Source organism: Prenolepis imparis, unplaced genomic scaffold, assembly GCF_030444845.1.
Source record: "Prenolepis imparis isolate NDT839.2.m4 unplaced genomic scaffold, iyPreImpa1.0 SCAF_2, whole genome shotgun sequence".
NCBI lineage: Eukaryota > Metazoa > Arthropoda > Insecta > Hymenoptera > Formicidae > Prenolepis > Prenolepis imparis.
The window spans coordinates 16,016,428-16,038,748 of NW_028141160.1; the positions used below are offsets into that span (position 1 = coordinate 16,016,428).

Sequence of the window (22,321 nt, forward strand, 5' to 3'; positions counted from 1 at the left end):
AAGTTTGTACGCTGGCATGCTGATGGTACCATCATAATGTGCATATAATGTACTGTTAAAATATATATAAGATTAATTTTTGGCTCGTTTCAAAATATTGAAAATTAAAATTTTTATACCGCGGACCCCATATAGCGCGGATTTATTTTAGGTATATTAGATCAAAAAGTTTGTACGCTGGCATGCTGATGGTACCATCATAATGTGCATATAATGTACTGTTGAAATGTATAAACAAATAATTTTTGGCTCGTTTAAAAACAATGAAATTTAAAATTTATAAGCCGTGGACCCCATTCGGCGCGGAATTATTTTACGTATATTAGATCAAAAAGTTTGTACGCTGGCATGCTGATGGTACCATCATAATGTGCATATAATGTACTGTTAAAATATATATAAGATTAATTTTTGGCTCGTTTTAAAATATTGAAAATTAAAATTTTTATATCTCGGACCCCATATGGCGCGGATTCATTTTACGTATAATGGACCAAAAAGTTTGTACGCTGGCATGCTGATGGTACCATCATAATGTGCATATAATGTACTGTTAAAATATATAAACAAATAATTTTTGGCTCGTTTAAAAACAATTAAATTTAAAATTTTTATCCCTCGGACCCCATACGGCGCGGAATTATTTTACGTATATTAGATCAAAAAGTTTGTACGCTGGCATGCTGATGGTACCATCATAATGTGCATATAATGTACTGTTAAAATATATATAAGATTAATTTTTGGCTCGTTTCAAAATATTGAAAATTAAAATTTTTATACCGCGGACCCCATATAGCGCGGATTTATTTTAGGTATATTAGATCAAAAAGTTTGTACGCTGGCATGCTGATGGTACCATCATAATGTGCATATAATGTACTGTTGAAATGTATAAACAAATAATTTTTGGCTCGTTTAAAAACAATGAAATTTAAAATTTATAAGCCGTGGACCCCATTCGGCGCGGAATTATTTTACGTATATTAGATCAAAAAGTTTGTACGCTGGCATGCTGATGGTACCATCATAATGTGCATATAATGTACTGTTAAAATATATATAAGATTAATTTTTGGCTCGTTTTAAAATATTGAAAATTAAAATTTTTATATCTCGGACCCCATATGGCGCGGATTCATTTTACGTATAATGGACCAAAAAGTTTGTACGCTGGCATGCTGATGGTACCATCATAATGTGCATATAATGTACTGTTAAAATATATAAACAAATAATTTTTGGCTAGTTTAAAAACAATTAAATTTAAAATTTTTATCCCTCGGACCCCATACGGCGCGGAATTATTTTACGTATATTAGATCAAAAAGTTTGTACGCTGGCATGCTGATGGTACCATCATAATGTGCATATAATGTACTGTTAAAATATATATAAGATTAATTTTTGACTCGTTTCAAAATATTGAAAATTAATATTTTTATACCGCGGACCCCATATAGCGCGGATTTATTTTAGGTATATTAGATCAAAAAGTTTGTACGCTGGCATGCTGATGGTACCATCATAATGTGCATATAATGTACTGTTAAAATATATATAAGATTAATTTTTGGCTCGTTTCAAAATATTGAAAATTAAAATTTTTATACCGCGGACCCCATATAGCGCGGATTTATTTTAGGTATATTAGATCAAAAAGTTTGTACGCTGGCATGCTGATGGTACCAACATAATATGCATATAATGTACTGATGAAATGTATAAACAAATAATTTTTGGCTCGTTTAAAAACAATGAAATTTAAAATTTATAAGCCGTGGACCCCATTCGGCGCGGAATTATTTTACGTATATTAGATCAAAAAGTTTGTACGCTGGCATGCTGATGGTACCATCATAATGTGCATATAATGTACTGTTGAAATATATAAACAAATAATTTTTGGCTCGTTTAAAAACAATGAAATTTAAAATTTTTATGCCGCGGACCCCATACGGAGCGGAATTATTTTTCGTATATTAGATCAAAAAGTTTGTACGCTGGCATGCTGATGGTACCATCATAATGTGCATATAATGTACTGTTAAAATATATATAAGATTAATTTTTGGCTCGTTTTAAAATATTGAAAATTAAAATTTTTATATCTCGGACACCATATGTCGCGGAATCATTTTACGTATAATAGATCAAAAAGTTTGTACGCTGGCATGCTGATGGTACCATCATTATGTGCATATAATGTACTGTTAAAATATATAAACAAATAATTTTTGGCTCGTTTAAAAACAATGAAATTTAAAATTTTTATCCCGCGGATCCCATACGGCGCGGAATTATTTTACGTATATTTGATCAAAAAGTTTGTACGCTGGCATGCTGATGGTACCATCATAATGTGCATATAATGTACTGTTAAAATATATATAAGATTAATTTTTGGCTCGTTTTAAAATATTGAAAATTAAAATTTTTATATCTCGGACCCCATATGGCGCGGATTCATTTTACGTATAATGGACCAAAAAGTTTGTACGCTGGCATGCTATTGGTACCATCATAATGTGCATATAATGTACTGTTAAAATATATATAAGATTAATTTTTGGCTCGTTTTAAAATATTGAAAATTAAAATTTTTATACCGCGGACCCCATACGGCGCGTATTCATTTTACGTATAATAGATCAAAAAGTTTGTACGCTGGTATGCTGATGATACCATTATAATGTGCATATAATGTAGTGTTGAAATATATAAACAAATAATTTTTGGCTCGTTTAAAAACAATGAAATTTAAAATTTTTAAGGCGCGGACCCCATACCGCGCGGATACATTTTACGTATAAAAGAACAAAAAGTTTGTACGCTGGTATGCTGATGGTACCATCATAATGTGCATATAATGTAGTTGAAATATGTAAACAAATAATTTTTGGCTCGTTTAAAAACAATGAAATTTAAATTTTTAAGCCGCGGACCTCATACGGCGCGGAATTATTTTACGTATATTAGATCAAAAAGTTTGTACGCTGGCATGCTGATGGTACCATCAAAATGTGCATATAATGTACTGTTAAAATATATATAAGATTAATTTTTGGCTCGTTTCAAAATATTGAAAATTAAAATTTTTATACCGCGGACCCCATATAGCGCGGATTTATTTGAGGTATATTAGATCAAAAAGTTTGTACGCTGGCATGCTGATGGTACCATCATAATGTGCATATAATGTACTGTTGAAATGTATAAACAAATAATTTTTGGCTCGTTTAAAAACAATGAAATTTAAAATTTATAAGCCGTGGACCTCATTCGGCGCGGAATTATTTTACGTATATTAGATCAAAAAGTTTGTACGCTGGCATGCTGATGGTACCATCATAATGTGCATATAATGTACTGTTGAAATATATAAACAAATAATTTTTGGCTCGCTTAAAAACAATGAAATTTAAAATTTTTATGCCGCGGACCCCATACGGCGCGGAGTTACTTTACGCATATTAGATCAAAAAGTTTGTACGCTGGCATGCTGATGGTACCATCATAATGTGCATATAATGTACTGTTGAAATATATATAAGATTAATTTTTGGCTCGTTTTAAAATATTGAAAATTAAAATTTTTATACCGCGAACCCCATATGTCGCGGATGCATTTTACGTATAATAGATCAAAAAGTTTGGACGCTGGCATGCTTATTGTACCATCATAATGTGCATATAATGTACTGTTAAAATATATAAACATATAATTTTTGGCTCGTTTAAAAACAATGAAATTTAATATTTTTATGCCGCGGACCCCATACGGCGCGAAATTATTTTTCGTATATTAGATCAAAAAGTTTGTACGCTGGCATGCTGATGGTACCATCATAATGTGCATATAATGTACTGTTAAAATATATATAAGATTAATTTTTGGCTCGTTTTAAAATATTGAAAATTAAAATTTTTATATCTCGGACCCCATATGTCGCGGATTCATTTTACGTATAATAGATCAAAAAGTTTGTACGCTGGCATGCTGATGGTACCATCATAATGTGCATATAATGTACTGTTAAAATATATAAACAAATAATTTTTGGCTCGTTTAAAAACAATTAAATTTAAAATTTTTATCCCGCGGGCCCCATACGGCGCGGAATTATTTTACGTATATTACATCAAAAAGTTTGTACGCTGGCATGCTGATGGTACCATCATAATGTGCATATAATGTACTGTTAAAATATATATAAGATTAATTTTTGGCTCGTTTTAAAATATTGAAAATTAAAATTTTTATATCTCGGACCCCATATGGCGCGGATTCATTTTACGTATAATGGACCAAAAAGTTTGTACGCTGGCATGCTGATGGTACCATCATAATGTGCATATAATGTACTGTTGAAATGTATAAACAAATAATTTTTGGCTCGTTTAAAAACAATGAAATTTAAAATTTTTATACCGCGGACCCCATACGGCGCGGAGTTACTTTACGCATATTAGATCAAAAAGTTTGTACGCTGGCATGCTGATGGTACCATCATAATGTGCATATAATGTACTGTTAAAATAAATATTAGATTAATTTTTGGCTCGTTTTAAAATATTGAAATTTAAAATTTTTATACCGCGAGCCCCATATGTCGCGGATTCATTTTACGTATAATAGATCAAAAAGTTTGTACGCTGGCATGCTGATGGTACCATCATAATGTGCATATAATGTAGTGTTGAAATGTATAAACAAATAATTTTTGGCTCGTTTAAAAACAATGAAATTTAATATTTTTATGCCGCGGACCCCATACGGCGCGAAATTATTTTTCGTATATTAGATCAAAAAGTTTGTACGCTGGCATGCTGATGGTACCATCATAATGTGCATATAATGTACTGTTAAAATATATATAAGATTAATTTTTGGCTCGTTTTAAAATATTGAAATTTAAAATTTTTATACCGCGAGCCCCATATGTCGCGGATTCATTTTACGTATAATAGATCAAAAAGTTTGTACGCTGGCATGCTGATGGTACCATCATAATGTGCATATAATGTAGTGTTGAAATGTATAAACAAATAATTTTTGGCTCGTTTAAAAACAATGAAATTTAATATTTTTATGCCGCGGACCCCATACGGCGCGAAATTATTTTTCGTATATTAGATCAAAAAGTTTGTACGCTGGCATGCTGATGGTACCATCATAATGTGCATATAATGTAATGTTAAAATATATATAAGATTAATTTTTGGCTCGTTTTAAAATATTGAAAATTAAAATTTTTATATCTCGGACCCCATATGGCGCGGATTCATTTTACGTATAATGGACCAAAAAGTTTGTACGCTGGCATGCTATTGGTACCATCATAATGTGCACATAATGTACTATTAAAATATATATAAGATTAATTTTTGGCTTGTTTTGAAATATTGAAAATTAAAATTTTTATACCGCGGACCCCATACGGCGCGTATTCATTTTACGTATAATAGATCAAAAAGTTTGTACGCTGGTATGCTGATGATACCATTATAATGTGCATATAATGTAGTGTTGAAATATATAAACAAATAATTTTTGGCTCGTTTAAAAACAATGAAATTTAAAATTTTTAAGGCGCGGACCCCATACCGCGCGGATACATTTTACGTATAAAAGAACTAAAAGTTTGTACGCTGGTATGCTGATGGTACCATCATAATGTGCATATAATGTGCTGTTGAAATATGTAAACAAATAATTTTTGGCTCGTTTAAAAACAATGAAATTTAAATTTTTAAGCCGCGGACCTCATACGGCGCGGAATTATTTTACGTATATTAGATCAAAAAGTTTGTACGCTGGCATGCTGATGGTACCATCATAATGTGCATATAATGTACTGTTAAAATATATATAAGATTAATTTTTGGCTCGTTTCAAAATATTGAAAATTAAAATTTTTATACCGCGGACCCCATATAGCGCGGATTTATTTTAGGTATATTAGATCAAAAAGTTTGTACGCTGGCATGCTGATGGTACCATCATAATGTGCATATAATGTACTGTTGAAATGTATAAACAAATAATTTTTGGCTCGTTTAAAAACAATGAAATTTAAAATTTATAAGCCGTGGACCCCATTCGGCGCGGAATTATTTTACGTATATTAGATCAAAGAGTTTGTACGCTGGCATGCTGATGGTACCATCATAATGTGCATATAATGTACTGTTAAAATATATATAAGATTAAATTTTGGCTCGTTTTAAAATATTGAAAATTAAAATTTTTATATCTCGGACCCCATATGGCGCGGATTCATTTTACGTATAATGGACCAAAAAGTTTGTACGCTGCCATGCTGATGGTACCATCATAATGTGCATATAATGTACTGTTAAAATATATAAACAAATAATTTTTGGCTCGTTTAAAAACAATTAAATTTAAAATTTTTATCCCTCGGACCCCATACGGCGCGGAATTATTTTACGTATATTAGATCAAAAAGTTTGTACGCTGGCATGCTGATGGTACCATCATAATGTGCATATAATGTACTGTTAAAATATATATAAGATTAATTTTTGGCTCGTTTTAAAATATTGAAAATTAAAATTTTTATATCTCGGACCCCATATGTCGCGGATTCATTTTACGTATAATAGATCAAAAAGTTTGTACGCTGGCATGCTGATGGTACCATCATAATGTGCATATAATGTACTGTTAAAATATATAAACAAATAATTTTTGGCTCGTTTAAAAACAATGAAATTTAATATTTTTATGCCGCGGACCCCATACGGCGCGAAATTATTTTTCGTATATTAGATCAAAAAGTTTGTACGCTGGCATGCTGATGGTACCATCATAATATGCATATAATGTACTGTTGAAATGTATAAACAAATAATTTTTGGCTCGCTTAAAAACAATGAAATTTAAAATTTTTAAGCCGCGGACCCCATACGGCGCGGAGTTACTTTACGCATATTAGATCAAAAAGTTTGTACGCTGGCATGCTGATGGTACCATCATAATGTGCATATAATATACTATTAAAATATATATAAGATTAATTTTTGGCTTGTTTTGAAATTTTGAAAATTAAAATTTTTATACCGCGGACCCCATACGGCGCGTATTCATTTTACGTATAATAGATCAAAAAGTTTGTACGCTGGTATGCTGATGGTACCATCATAATGTGCATATAATGTAGTGTTGAAATGTATAAACAAATAATTTTTGGCTCGTTTAAAAACAATGAAATTTAATATTTTTATGCCGCGGACCCCATACGGCGCGAAATTATTTTTCGTATATTAGATCAAAAAGTTTGTACGCTGGCATGCTGATGGTACCATCATAATGTGCATATAATGTACTGTTAAAATATATATAAGATTAATTTTTGGCTCGTTTTAAAATATTGAAAATTAAAATTTTTATATCTCGGACCCCATATGGCGCGGATTCATTTTACGTATAATGGACCAAAAAGTTTGTACGCTGGCATGCTATTGGTACCATCATAATGTGCACATAATGTACTATTAAAATATATATAAGATTAATTTTTGGCTTGTTTTGAAATATTGAAAATTAAAATTTTTATACCGCGGACCCCATACGGCGCGTATTCATTTTACGTATAATGGACCAAAAAGTTTGTACGCTGGCATGCTGATGGTACCATCATAATGTGCATATAATGTACTGTTAAAATATATAAACAAATAATTTTTGGCTCGTTTAAAAACAATTAAATTTAAAATTTTTATCCCTCGGACCCCATACGGCGCGGAATTATTTTACGTATATTAGATCAAAAAGTTTGTACGCTGGCATGCTGATGGTACCATCATAATGTGCATATAATGTACTGTTAAAATATATATAAGATTAATTTTTGGCTCGTTTTAAAATATTGAAAATTAAAATTTTTATCTCTCGGACCCCATATGTCGCGGATTCATTTTACGTATAATAGATCAAAAAGTTTGTACGCTGGCATGCTGATGGTACCATCATAATGTGCATATAATGTAGTGTTGAAATGTATAAACAAATAATTTTTGGCTCGTTTAAAAACAATGAAATTTAATATTTTTATGCCGCGGACCCCATACGGCGCGAAATTATTTTTCGTATATTAGATCAAAAAGTTTGTACGCTGGCATGCTGATGGTACCATCATAATGTGCATATAATGTACTGTTAAAATATATATAACATTAATTTTTGGCTCGTTTTAAAATATTGAAAATTAAAATTTTTATATCTCGGACCCCATATGGCGCGGATTCATTTTACGTATAATGGACCAAAAAATTTGTACGCTGGCATGCTATTGGTACCATCATAATGTGCACATAATGTACTATTAAAATATATATAAGATTAATTTTTGGCTTGTTTTGAAATATTGAAAATTAAAATTTTTATACCGCGGACCCCATACGGCGCGTATTCATTTTACGTATAATAGATCAAAAAGTTTGTACGCTGGTATGCTGATGATACCATTATAATGTGCATATAATGTAGTGTTGAAATATATAAACAAATAATTTTTGGCTCGTTTAAAAACAATGAAATTTAAAATTTTTAAGGCGCGGACCCCATACCGCGCGGATACATTTTACGTATAAAAGAACAAAAAGTTTGTACGCTGGTATGCTGATGGTACCATCATAATGTGCATATAATGTGCTGTTGAAATATGTAAACAAATAATTTTTGGCTCGTTTAAAAACAATGAAATTTAAATTTTTAAGCCGCGGACCTCATACGGCGCGGAATTATTTTACGTATATTAGATCAAAAAGTTTGTACGCTGGCATGCTGATGGTACCATCATAATGTGCATATAATGTACTGTTAAAATATATATAAGATTAATTTTTGGCTCGTTTCAAAATATTGAAAATTAAAATTTTTATACCGCGGACCCCATATAGCGCGGATTTATTTTAGGTATATTAGATCAAAAAGTTTGTACGCTGGCATGCTGATGGTACCATCATAATGTGCATATAATGTACTGTTGAAATGTATAAACAAATAATTTTTGGCTCGTTTAAAAACAATGAAATTTAAAATTTATAAGCCGTGGACCCCATTCGGCGCGGAATTATTTTACGTATATTAGATCAAAAAGTTTGTACGCTGGCATGCTGATGGTACCATCATAATGTGCATATAATGTACTGTTAAAATATATATAAGATTAATTTTTGGCTCGTTTTAAAATATTGAAAATTAAAATTTTTATATCTCGGACCCCATATGGCGCGGATTCATTTTACGTATAATGGACCAAAAAGTTTGTACGCTGGCATGCTGATGGTACCATCATAATGTGCATATAATGTACTGTTAAAATATATAAACAAATAATTTTTGGCTCGTTTAAAAACAATTAAATTTAAAATTTTTATCCCTCGGACCCCATACGGCGCGGAATTATTTTACGTATATTAGATCAAAAAGTTTGTACGCTGGCATGCTGATGGTACCATCATAATGTGCATATAATGTACTGTTAAAATATATATAAGATTAATTTTTGGCTCGTTTCAAAATATTGAAAATTAAAATTTTTATACCGCGGACCCCATATAGCGCGGATTTATTTTAGGTATATTAGATCAAAAAGTTTGTACGCTGGCATGCTGATGGTACCATCATAATGTGCATATAATGTACTGTTGAAATGTATAAACAAATAATTTTTGGCTCGTTTAAAAACAATGAAATTTAAAATTTATAAGCCGTGGACCCCATTCGGCGCGGAATTATTTTACGTATATTAGATCAAAAAGTTTGTACGCTGGCATGCTGATGGTACCATCATAATGTGCATATAATGTACTGTTAAAATATATATAAGATTAATTTTTGGCTCGTTTTAAAATATTGAAAATTAAAATTTTTATATCTCGGACCCCATATGTCGCGGATTCATTTTACGTATAATAGATCAAAAAGTTTGTACGCTGGCATGCTGATGGTACCATCATAATGTGCATATAATGTACTGTTAAAATATATAAACAAATAATTTTTGGCTCGTTTAAAAACAATGAAATTTAAAATTTTTATCCCGCGGACCCCATACGGCGCGGAATTATTTTACGTATATTAGATCAAAAAGTTTGTACGCTGGCATGCTGATGGTACCATCATAATGTGCATATAATGTAATGTTAAAATATATATAAGATTAATTTTTGGCTCGTTTTAAAATATTGAAAATTAAAATTTTTATATCGCGGACCCCATATGGCGCTGATTCATTTTACGTATAATGGACCAAAAAGTTTGTACGCTGGCATGCTGATGGTACTATCATAATGTGCATATAATGTACTATTAAAATATATATAAGATTAATTTTTGGCTTGTTTTGAAATATTGAAAATTAAAATTTTTATACCGCGGACCCCATACGGCGCGTATTCATTTTACGTATAATAGATCAAAAAGTTTGTACGCTGGTATGCTGATGGTACCATTATAATGTGCATATAATGTAGTGTTGAAATATATAAACAAATAATTTTTGGCTTGTTTAAAAACAGTTATATTTAAAATTTTTTAGCCGCGGACCCCATACCGCGCGGATTCATTTTACGTATAATAGATCAAAAAGTTTGTACGCTGATATGCTGATGGTACCATCATAATGTGCATATAATGTACTGTTGAAATGTATAAACAAATAATTTTTGGCTCGTTTAAAAACAATGAAATTTAAAATTTTTATGCCGTGGGCCCCATGCGGCGCGGAATTATTTTACGTATATTAGATCAAAAAGTTTGTACGCTGGCATGCTGATGGTACCATCATAATGTGCATATAATGTACTATATCTAAGATATATAAGAAATAAAATATATATAAGATTAATTTTTGGCTCGTTTAAAAACTATGAAATTTAAAATTTTTATGCCGCGGACCCCATACGGCGCGGAATTATATTACGTATATTAGATCAAAAAGTTTGTACGCTGGCATGCTGATGGTACCATCATAATGTGCATATAATGTACTATTAAAATATATATAGGATTAATTTTTGTCTCGTTTTAAAATATTGAAAATTAAAATTTTTATATCGCGGACCCCATATGGCGCGGATTCATTTTACATATAATAGACCAAAAAGTTTGTACGCTGGCATGCTGATGGTACCATCATAATGTGCATATAATGTACTGTTGAAATATACAAACAAATAATTTTATATTTAATATAAAAAGATTTTCTCTTGCAAGATCACACATAAAAGATATACACACGTTCGGTTACCTAAGGCTGATAGGAAGCCGACTATCCAGAACATTTCGATTATTGCTAAGCAAGTTCCTCTCTTTCTCATCGGTAGGCATTCGATCAGATACACTCTGAGGATGATATTGTTACCAGTCACTCTGCGAATATGAATTGGAGTCGGATGATAACGCATTACTATACCCACACATGAATTAAATGAATGCGCAGTTTCAATGTCATGTGACAATGAACACACATAATCTGTATCTTTGCATATTGTCTTCGTTTTTTCAAAATATCACAGTTGCAATAAAGAAATAATATCTTTTCTTAATAAAATATTTAAGAATTTCTCGTAATAAAAGATGACATTATAAAATAATCAGTCAGATGTAATGAAAAAGGAAATAGCAAAAAAATATTTTCTAAACGCGTCACAATTTTATTGATGTAACATTTTATCGGATTATATCGATTGTTTATTCGCGATACAAAAGAAAGATAGAAACTTACCCCAATCCTAACATGAATACTGATAAATATATTAAAAAATTAGTTTGCGCAAAAGCCAGGGCAGTCGAGGCGCAAAACACGATGCCCATCGTAATCGGGATTGATTTTTTACGACCGATAGTGTCCGATATAGATCCAAATAGGAAAGCACCTACTGCCATTCCTACGCGATAAATTAAATGTATTGCATGTAAACTAATATACGCTTTAACATAAATTTATGAATACTTTTATGAAATAAATTCTGCGTGAGATATTATCTATTATAATATATTTTATAAATATTTCTTTCTCAATTTGTGTATGTTTATACATACACAAATATAAAATAAAATTTAAAATAAATATAAAATTAAAATAATAAATATAAAATTTAACAGGATAATTTAATTGATATTTTAATGTTTTGTAATAATATTTTTGTTGGAAATATATACCAAAACTGGAAATAGCGACGACCATAGCGATCTGATCTCTATTAAGCTTTAGATCACATTCTATTAATGGTGCCACGATGGGTACAGTTAGAGAAGTGTTTGCTTCTGCGAATGATAGCAAGCCGCATAATGTGACGACAAAGTAATGCCAAATACCCCATCCTGCATTAAATTTATTAAATTTAATATGAATAATTGTATTTATAGATATTTATATATTTGCATAAATTAAAAAACTTTGCTTCTCTAAAATGATCTAAATTAATAAATATTATAAACATAATAATTAAATATAATAATTAAATATGATGTCATATATCGATGTAACGTGTGATGTTTTTATTATAAAAATGATAAATAATTATTTCCTAGAAGAATTTGTCAAATTTCAATTCTTACCTGTTTCAGCTATTATAGTTTCGCAATTGTCACTCATGTCACATAGAAGAATAATAAGGATTTTATCGCCAGCTAGCAGATAATTCACAGAAAAATAGATTATTAAGTATATAAATATTGAAAACAAAATGAAGGTTGCCCTGTAATTTGTCTGCTCGAGAAACGTTCACAAAAATCTTTAAACTAGAATATTATAATGTAAAGATAAAAGGAAGAGATATATACTGATAATTACATCTGCTAAAACATATTAAATACAAGATGACATTTCTGACGATTGAATTTCGCGCAGATTCGATATCGATTTGATATCGTTTTAATCGTTCGATATTAAAATTTCTACTAAGCTTATCGTCAGGTGTTTTCTAATCGTATCAATATTCATCATCACGGCTGATTTATATCGCTAAATACGTGCACTTTTGTACATATCTCAATATGGGATAATCCGTATGATTCGAATGCTATAATATAGAATGGTCAAACATTTTTAAAACATTTGTAGAAAATAAACCCATTTATTAAACTAAAATTTATGTTTTAATACATGTTATTTTGATAATAGCAATTAACGTATACTTAATTGTTAAATAAAAATGGAAGTGACATGTCGAATTTGCCAAATTGCGCATGAAGAGTATAAAACGCACACACATAAGTATATTTAATAGGATATATTTTATTGTCTACTGATATTTTATTGGTCCTTGAAGTATTCCTTTGAGCCAATGACGTCAGGTTTCATGGCTTTCTTGCCGGGTTTCCAGCCAGCCGGGCACACTTCGCCGTGCGTGTCAGTGTATTGGAACGCTTGAACCAAGCGTAGAGTTTCGTCCACGGATCTGCAATTAATGAACGCGATAAGATTACTGGCTGAGAATAAAGTTTGCATTCAATGTTATCAAAAGTCACGCAATTATTAAATAAATTGGTACATTTAATTCTTTTCAACATAAATTAAATTAAATAAAAATGCCAAACTTGTATGAATTCTAAGTCTCTCTACATTGTAATTATATTAAGATGGCATTATTGTCCCACAAAGTAAGCTTTTGTAGATTTATTGATATTAATAATCAAGCGAGAGCTTTACCTTCCGACAGGCAAATCGTTGACTGTGATTTGACGCAAATTCTGCTTGTCATCGATGATGAAAAGACCGCGGAAGGGAATGCCCGTATCCTCGTCGAATATGCCGTAATCGCGGGCAATCTTGCTGCTTTTGTCTGCCAACAGAGGAATATTCATTTCGCCGAGACCACCCTGTTTGCGAGGCGTATTCACCCATGCGAGATGGCTAAAGTGAGAATCGGTGGACGCAGCTATCACTGCACAGTTGATGTCGCTGAATTCTTTCACGCGATCGGAGAAAGCAATGATCTCGGTCGGGCATACGAAAGTGCTGCAATCAAATGATTATATCGTTAATTTTAATCGATCTGATCTATATAACTCTCTGGCTATTTCTTATTTATACGGAATCTTTAAGATAAATTAGGCAATATGCGCTTTTAAGATTTTATTTCGTGTAAATCTTTTAAAATTCAAATATATATTTGATAATTCTTTATTAAACATTTTTGTATTAGCTAATTGGAATAAATATATAATATAATAATTTTTAAAATGTTTATGATGTTGTATAATAGCTAGAATGCAGTTTTAAACCATATACATCTGTCTTTATAAACATAATTTAAAAAAAAAATACAAGATATATTTCTTTGTTTTAAATGTCTTCTCTTAAGAGTTAAACATATTTGGTTTAAATATTAACATTAAGCACAATACAATAGAACTTTTTATTGAGCAGTCGAGATTATGTAATTCTCTTTTATCTACGAAAGTACAATAATAATGTATAATACTTACAAGTCTAACGGGTAGAAGAAGAACACAACATATTTGCCTTTATAGTCGGACAGACTAATTTCCTTGAATTGTCCGTTTACAACAGCGGTACCAGAAAAAGCAGGCGCTGGTTTCTGTATCTGAGCCATGGCTGCTGCTGTTTGGTTTGCTATAATTACACAAATATACAAATAAATAAATCTTACAGTTTTCTCGTGAATTTTACAATATAATTATATATATTTTTATTTTTTCAAAAATTACTAATTGTACATTTTTTGCGCGTATGTTTTTACGCGATAATGTATATTCGATGGCATCGCGAAGCTAATACACACAAAATTTGAATATGAATAACATCTTTGTAGTCAGTTTCTGCGAAGTAATCTCGAACGTGGAATATTTGCAATTTTCTGTAAGATAAATTTCCCTGCGAAAACTATAGCAGAAATATATCATGTACTTAGTACTCGTGTCAATCAAAAACATATAACAACCAGTTAATTTCGTAAGCGACAGTTAAATCAGTACTTAGCATGAGTAGATTTGCACACGATAAACACTCGACCAAGAATCGCTAAACTAAACATTTATTCAGCGATAACTTATGTAAAGGTCCTTGCGTGTGTTTGCTGTTATCTTATTTAAATGGTAAGCCAATAAATATGAAATATCAATATGAGACGCGATATGAGACGAATAGAATAGAGCATGAATAATTCGAGCGAAAAAAATTTAGTGACGCATATATATAGAAATGTCAAAGAGAATTATTTGTCTATACTTGATGGAGTTAATAAAATTCACAATTTATGAAAATAATCAATTTCAATAAAAAATCATATCCAAAGTGGACTTTAAGGGAATTATGAATATTCTATTTTAATATCTTTGATATCTCACGTATCACACACAATTTATTCGAAATCAGCGAATATTTTTAGCAAATTTGATGCGCCAATTTCAATAAAAATTTATATTCTATTTCACGTAATTAATATCGAAAATTAATAGGGCTTAGTAATGTAAATTTCAAGAATATTTAAATAACGCGTTTTATATTGGAAATGGATTTTCTCTCACGGGAAAATCGGCGAGATGAGTGAAGAGAAGCAAAGGGATCAATTGGACCAGAGCACCAGGTGGAACTTTAGATTACGCAACGGTCAGAAGAGCTATAAAAGGCAAAAGGTGTTCTATCTCGAAAAAAAGATCTTTTGATAAAAGAAGAGAGAGCTAAATACAAAGGAATCTTATATAAGGACAAGCTTCGCCTGTACTGAAAAGTCGTACAGAAGTAATCTCACAAACGACCTCGCGTCTAAGCGAAGCCGTTTCCTTTGTTATAGACTCCATTTCAAGCTCGTAATAGCTACACTTATGCTAGTGTAAAACGAGTGATTTTGCATTCTTTCTTTTAAAAAAAAAAAAAAAAAGTTTAACTTTTATTAATATTTCAAAGAATATACAACGAATATCATGTTACTAAACGTATTTAATACAAAAACATGGACTATCGCTTTTCAAATTCTGTATATATTGTGTCTTGTTCTGTATTTACAAGAAATGATTTATGTTATTTATGTTATGTCCTTGTGTATGTGTATGTTATTAGGACTTGTGTCAGTTCGATTCGAATGACAATACACGGATATTTTCAAAGAATATTTATGAGCGACACAATGTGGCTAATTTGCTCGCAATTATTGTCCGATAATTCGTTCAACATTAACTCAGAGTTTACTGCGCATAAATGCATACGTGATGTGTGTAAAATGATAATGCTTCGTGCTAAATGAGTCAATATCACATTGCGTTAATTCGCGCAATGACAGTCGAACGTGGATCATCTCGAAAAAATTTAATATAATTTCCGGATCAATATATGTATGTATTTTATTATATCCTTTTTTCTAGAATTTTATTTCATATAAATATAATATTTGATAGAAAAAAAAGAATTTTATTACTTTTAATATTACATTATAAGAAATATTTTCAGAAAGAGGAGACTGTCTCAAATAAGAAAAAAGATTTGTTTTACACATGTATAATGATTGGATTAAATAAAATATAGCTATGATATATGCAAGATAAAAGTTAGACAAGAGCTATATAATGCTTGAATTATATTTCTTTTCAGTTTTTGTTTCAAATATATTTTATGAAAAATATACAGTATAAATAAATTGATTTATGCATTTTTTGACGTTATTTAAATTTCGTCATAGAAAAGATTTCTCATTATTATTTCTGTAAAGACGTAATCGAGTTGATTAGTATGAACCGCACGATTTGAGGTTCGTTACATTCACCGACATAATATGCGGCTCGTCGGAAGTTCTCGAATTTTCTCTGTTTCTCCTTCTCTCTCTCTCTCTCTCTCTCTCCTCCAAGTTGACCTTCATTCTTGCGAAATAGAACAAAGGGAGTCACGAAATTGCGTTGTTCACGCGAAGAATAAATAATACTTCCGAATTATATAATTAATTTGTGACTCCTTTGTACGTTGCCACGTAATAATTTCGTCGGGACATCCGACAAAGTCGCGTCCCCCTCAGTTTCGAAGATCGACGCGGCGATAATAAAAAAAACCGCTGCATAATGAGAGCAGAGCGATCTTCCCGGCGTCATTTGTTCGTGTGCAAACGCAATTAATTTCGATCGTGAATTACCGGAAAAGTAAAAGAATAGTTCGAGAAACGAATAGGGCGAATGAGACTTACCTTAGCTTCCTCCAGAAATTCGTGGTCCACAATGGACGAAAGACGCAACAACGATGGGAAGGCAACGAGAACTAACCGGTGAACGATGACCGGTTTTCGTGGCGAGATTCTCTAATTCTCTTTTGATATCGACCGCTACATATATAATAGAAGACGAAGTGCAAAGTCTGACAGACATCGAGATTGTCGCGAGATCTGGCGGCTGTTGTTTAATGTTACGTTAGCTGGATCTCTAGAGAATTTTGACAGCAACTGTTTCGTGCATTGGAATGAAACATGAGAAGCTGCGTGAACTTGGCCCCCCGATTTTAACTTTTTGAGTTTTTTTTTGTAATCGTTTATAGATGATTGTTAGATTAACAGAAACGTTCGTTAGATCAGCCCTTCTGAAAAAAATAAAAGTAAACGTAAAGTTAGCGCCTCCGAAATTAATTTTCGTTGAATTTACTTTTATTTGGGGTTCAATCGATGCGAAATTGTTTGTTGGTCACGAATCAATCAATTATAGCGTTTGTTAGATCGTCGTTTCTTATATAAAAGCAAAAAACCATATTTGGTAATTTTCTAGGGAAATGATCGTGAGAAAGTTAGCCCCCGCTTTTAATTTCATCCTATTTAAGTTTTGAAGAGGCTCAATCGACGCGGAATCGTTTGTTAGTCGCGAATATACTAATTAGAGTGTTTGTTAGATGATCTAAAACATAGCTAATTGTAAGTTAGAATTAACTTCACGATCATTTCCCTAGAAAATTACTGAATATGGTTTTCTGCTTTTATTTAAGAAACGACGATCTAACAAACGCTCTAATTAGTATATTCGTGACTAACAAACGATTCCACGTCGATTGAACCCCAAATGAAAGTAAATTCAACGAAAATTAATTTCGGAGGGGCTAACTTAACGGCTACTTTTATTTTTTATTTTTTAAAGAAGGGCTGATCTAACAAACGTTTCTGTTAATCTAACAATCATCTACAAACGACTTACAAACGATTACAAAAAAAAAAAGTTAAAATCGGGAGGCCAAGTTCATGGAGCTAACATGAGAACGATAAATACCCTAGCCTCGGAGAATCTGGGAGAATGGATTTTCTAAAGAATGGCCACCTTGATATTTACTTGCCGGCTCATGGTGGAAGTATATATACTCCAACATGGGCTGGATGAAAACATCGTAACAGATCTGTGTGAATAATTCGAAACTCTTTTACTTCGCATTCAATCAAGCACTGGATTATTTGCATACGTCAGGTTGAATTATAATTTATTTATTCTGGAATTCTTCAAAAATTTCATAATTGTAAGATTGAAGAATGTTATATTTGTCTGTTTCAGAAAGTTAACCTCTCGACAAACGGTTGTGACCATTCGGATTCGGAGTCGTCATTATTCGAAAAGTTATCATTAAACGAGACAAGGTAAGCGCGCTTGTCTGAAAATTATATTATATATACATGAACAAATGTTTCATGTTAAAATGTTTTATGTCATTTTTTCGCGTTCCTATTATAATAATACGTCTCCATATATATATGCATAACGCATACACCATAATTATTACTTCACACAAAAAATAATAGTAAAATATAAATTGGCATAGACGAATTAATAATAAATGCGTGTCTTGGGGATTGGGAATGAATAAAGATATCGTTTCTCGTAAACCATAATGTGTCTTACGTGCTAATTATTTCTGCGTTATTTATATCTTTAATAACAACAATTTGTATAAATAATACATCTTACGTATGCCGCAACATTGAAGGAACGCTTATAGCGGACGCGTTTCTATGCGCGATCTGCGGGCAAGAATAATACAATTTTTGATATACATAAATAATACGCGGAAGTATCCGTATTTGTGTGTACGTGTCTGTGTGTGCGGTATATCCTTATCTGTACGAATGATAATATACTTTTTGGCACTTACTAATTAATCGAAACCTGTACGGACCATCTTATTAAGCATTAGACAAACGATCCCAGAAAAAAATCCTCCTTTCTCCTCGCTCCTATTTCCGCTCACAAATTCCGTTTTATCTCAAAAAATTGATTTGAAACGACTCTTAGGTAGGCGATCTTTCTCAGAATGTCCGGGATAGTTCAATACGTGGTGGTGCGGGGAGATCTATCAAAGACGATGAAGTGGCCATTGGGTGCCGTGATCGCCCAGGCGTGTCACGCGTGTACCGCCGTTACGCATCTCTTTTACAATGACGTCCACACGCAGGCCTATCTCGCCGATTTAGACAATATGCATAAGGTCGTTCTCGAAGTAAGTATGATGATTCGGGAACGTTGCGAGCTCCGGCCGAGATCCGTTCAAACAGTCATATAATGCATGCAAAGAAAATTACTCTAAACTATCATCATTTAGTCTTTAGTCGTTCGTTTAAAGTATATCTTGATCGCTATAAGATGCGAGATTCGTTTAAATGCGTCGAAATAAATCGCTAAAAAAAAACGACGATAAAAGGGTATACGTGAATCACGAGTATGAATAAATAGGCCGCCGATGAATCCGATCTGCAGACGCTGTGTTCGAAACTGAAGGAGGATGACATTCAGCACAAGCTGTGGATAGAACAGCCTGAAAACGTCGCGACGTGTTTGGTAACGAAGCCTTATCCTAAGGACAAGGTGCAATCGTATTTTAAGAAGTACAAACTGCTTAAATGACAGCATAATGATGAATAATAATAAATATCGCTACGATAAAGAGTGTCTCGGATTACTTCTTATCCAGTCGAAATTAATCCTCTCATTTCTGAAAACTAAAACTATCTGTCATTTGTATTTAAAGAAAAAAAATTTAGAAAACTTTGATTTCTTTTAAATATGCAAGATTATTGAAGTGTATAAATATAATTTAAGACATTATTAACGAAAAAACCTGTCGACTCTGAGAAATTGAACTGACGGTACAACCAAAGCGCTCGCTATAAACTAAATATACATTTCTTCAAAAGAAAACGCGAATATGACGTTTATATTTTACGCTGTTTGAACGGAAGATCAATGTGCCGGAGATAAGTCGGCGTTCTGCACACGTCTGTCGAACGTAGCGTCTGACTGTCGATATTGCAACGGGCCTCTCGGCCCTGCCACTTTTATCTTTTTCGTTTTTTTTTCTTTCTTTATTTTTTTTTATGAGCGACATCGTTTTGACGTACGGGAAATATTTGCGTGTCGGGGAATGGACTACAAACGCTCGAAAGAGATAAAAGGAAAGAACAGAGCTCGATACGGCGGCGGCCTGATATTTCTGACATCGAGAAAGATATACGCTTGCCGATTTATTTCGCGATACCTCGCAAGTATCAAAGTGTATGCAGTCGTTACTTTACTTTTCTTTCCTTGCGTTACACAACTAGCGTAGTACGTAGTACGAGAGTCTATATAATAATCTAAACGGGATTAACGCGGAGATGGCGCGCCGCTAATCAACTATAGTCGTATCAAAAAGTGTCTCTCGCTTCGCGAGTCTACGGTTCTGTCTACGGCGAAGATCGTTTTTCTTTTTCACAGGTACGGATTAGCGTACGTCTTTTCGCTGAAGATTAGCCAAGAGGCGACTTGATGACATAGAAAGAATCGCGAGAATATTGCGCGAGATTGCGGAAGATTTATAATTTCTTTTTTAAAGAAATTCTCAAAGGTATCTACATGTAAAACATCTCACGGTATCAAGCAAGATGATTAACAGATATAAGGAAAATTCTCGTACGAAATATATTTGTGAGAAAGAAAATTTTCGAAACTTTCGCCATTTCAGGTCGCCACTCTAGAAGCTAATTCTTCGGCGCATTGCAATTTTTTTTTCTCCCTCCTCGTTTACATCTCATCGAATCGCTCGTTCGACAAATCCGCGGTGAATGTCCTTCGACCCCCTGTCGCAGAATTCATTTCGCATAGAGACATCGAGTACTCGATACAAAGCGAATGCGTTTCCTCCCGACCCATCGCACCATCGCGCTCGACCACGAAACGTCCTTCGCGCACTTCACTTTAATTTTCCGGGATTACTTTGTCCGCTCTTACTCCAATATCTCTCCGTAACCGGGATCGGAATTTTTCCCCGTTTCCTTCTCACGCGAGCGGGCGGGCGAGCTGCGCACTTGGAACCGGAAGTATCGATCGCGCGGATCGATCGCCGTATACTTTTGTGTGTGACGTTTCTAGGTAAACCGTATGAACCGACGACGATGGTTGTCGGGATACGTAGATTCGCAGCAAGCTCTAATTATGTACACGCACTGCGGATGCTAGACACTGTAAGTACACATATTTACAACACTCGATGGCAAGATGATTATTTTGGTATATATATATAATATATATATTTCATTTTTTTTCGCGTAACGCGGTCGTCGTAACCAGACGGAGGCGGGATCAGGAGGATGTACAGTAGTCCTTATGAAAAAATGCGCTATTGTACTTGCAACATCACTGCCGCTCGTTCATCTCCTCCTCCTCCAGTTCCTCTTCTTCCAGCCATTGGCGTAGGATGTTATTCCTTGGCTGCAAAGCAAAACATAAAGATTGATTTGATTGACAGTTTTATAAATTAGATCGTATTCGCAAGCAAATCTGCTGGAAATCATCTCGATGCGTCCAATCGATACAAGACACGCAGAAGCTGCATTAGATTTCATAAAATCTTTTCGAGAATTTTTAGTTAGCTTCAGGGATAAATTGGTACACGAAAGGAAGAAACGAGCGAGCGGGTGATGAATGATAGATAAGCGATAAATTTGAAAAATATATATTTCATGCTTGCGTGATATTTTTATCTAATCTTTTTTTCATAGAAAAAAATTGCAGTTTTTTAATCTCTTCTATCATAATTTTGTATTAACATATCAATATATTGGAAAAAGATATCTATATAATAAAAATTTGCATGCTACGAATAATTATACACATGCATTTGTAATACTATAAAACTCTCTAAGAGATCTGAAATATTTTTGATTCTAAAGATGAATGCAAGACTTCATAAGTCAATACAGTAAATAGAAAATGTGCGAACGCGTTTGATATTGATATATAAATAAAGGAATAGATCTGTACAAGAAATTCTGACAACTTTATCCAATGAATTCCGCTAGGCATTAAATATGTATAAGGCAATATATTATGTCTCAG

General features: G+C 32.6%; 4 protein-coding genes across 15 annotated transcripts in view; 1 reads left to right on the plus strand and 3 right to left on the minus strand.

Annotated features, from left to right (window-relative positions):
- LOC145933199 (synaptic vesicle 2-related protein) overlaps nucleotides 1–12,632 on the minus strand; it is a 28,278-nt gene extending 15,646 nt beyond the window's left edge. Inside the window, 4 exon segments of the mRNA XM_083032748.1 lie at nucleotides 11,283–11,404; nucleotides 11,760–11,922; nucleotides 12,197–12,358; nucleotides 12,596–12,632. Coding sequence (XP_082888874.1) covers nucleotides 11,283–11,404; nucleotides 11,760–11,922; nucleotides 12,197–12,358; nucleotides 12,596–12,632 — 484 coding nt within the window.
- A 461-nt stretch (nucleotides 12,633–13,093) lies between these two features.
- On the minus strand, nucleotides 13,094–17,333 carry Prx2 (Peroxiredoxin 2). The gene is made up of 4 exons (XM_083058725.1): nucleotides 17,173–17,333; nucleotides 14,468–14,615; nucleotides 13,689–13,997; nucleotides 13,094–13,437 (listed from the first exon to the last, which is right to left on the minus strand). Exons 2-4 carry the CDS (start codon nucleotides 14,593–14,595, stop codon nucleotides 13,293–13,295), a joined length of 582 nt encoding a protein of 193 aa, XP_082914851.1. The 5' UTR covers nucleotides 14,596–14,615; nucleotides 17,173–17,333; the 3' UTR covers nucleotides 13,094–13,292.
- Nucleotides 17,334–18,286: 953 nt separating this feature from the next.
- On the plus strand, nucleotides 18,287–19,852 carry LOC145949038 (putative peptidyl-tRNA hydrolase PTRHD1). Its single transcript, XM_083058726.1, has 4 exons — nucleotides 18,287–18,424; nucleotides 18,509–18,591; nucleotides 19,262–19,448; nucleotides 19,682–19,852. Exons 3-4 carry the CDS (start codon nucleotides 19,263–19,265, stop codon nucleotides 19,850–19,852), a joined length of 357 nt encoding a protein of 118 aa, XP_082914852.1. The 5' UTR covers nucleotides 18,287–18,424; nucleotides 18,509–18,591; nucleotide 19,262.
- The window catches only part of LOC145949035 (uncharacterized), a 140,606-nt gene continuing 137,128 nt past the window's right edge, over nucleotides 18,844–22,321 (minus strand). For 7 of the 12 annotated variants that reach the window (XM_083058719.1, XM_083058716.1, XM_083058715.1 and 4 more), the window contains one exon: nucleotides 19,604–21,694. Coding sequence is in view for 1 of the 12 variants with exons in the window: in XM_083058718.1 (XP_082914844.1) it covers nucleotides 21,620–21,694 (75 nt within the window). In the remaining 11 variants the exon portion in view is untranslated. Of the gene's footprint in view, nucleotides 21,695–22,321 lie in introns of all 12 variants that reach the window. The other 5 variants (XM_083058721.1, XM_083058723.1, XM_083058713.1 and 2 more) reach the window with 1 other exon arrangement.

Coding starts and splice junctions, on each gene's coding strand:
- LOC145949038 (XM_083058726.1), top strand. CDS start 19,263: ATGTCCGGGATAGTTCAATACGTGGTGGTGCGGGGAGATCTATCAAAG. Junction 19,449..19,681: donor TGCATAAGGTCGTTCTCGAA/GTAAGTATGATG, acceptor ATGAATAAATAG/GCCGCCGATGAATCCGATCT.
- Prx2 (XM_083058725.1), bottom strand. CDS start 14,595: ATGGCTCAGATACAGAAACCAGCGCCTGCTTTTTCTGGTACCGCTGTT. Junction 13,998..14,467: donor TTCTTCTACCCGTTAGACTT/GTAAGTATTATA, acceptor ATTTGATTGCAG/CACTTTCGTATGCCCGACCG. Junction 13,438..13,688: donor AACGATTTGCCTGTCGGAAG/GTAAAGCTCTCG, acceptor CATTAATTGCAG/ATCCGTGGACGAAACTCTAC.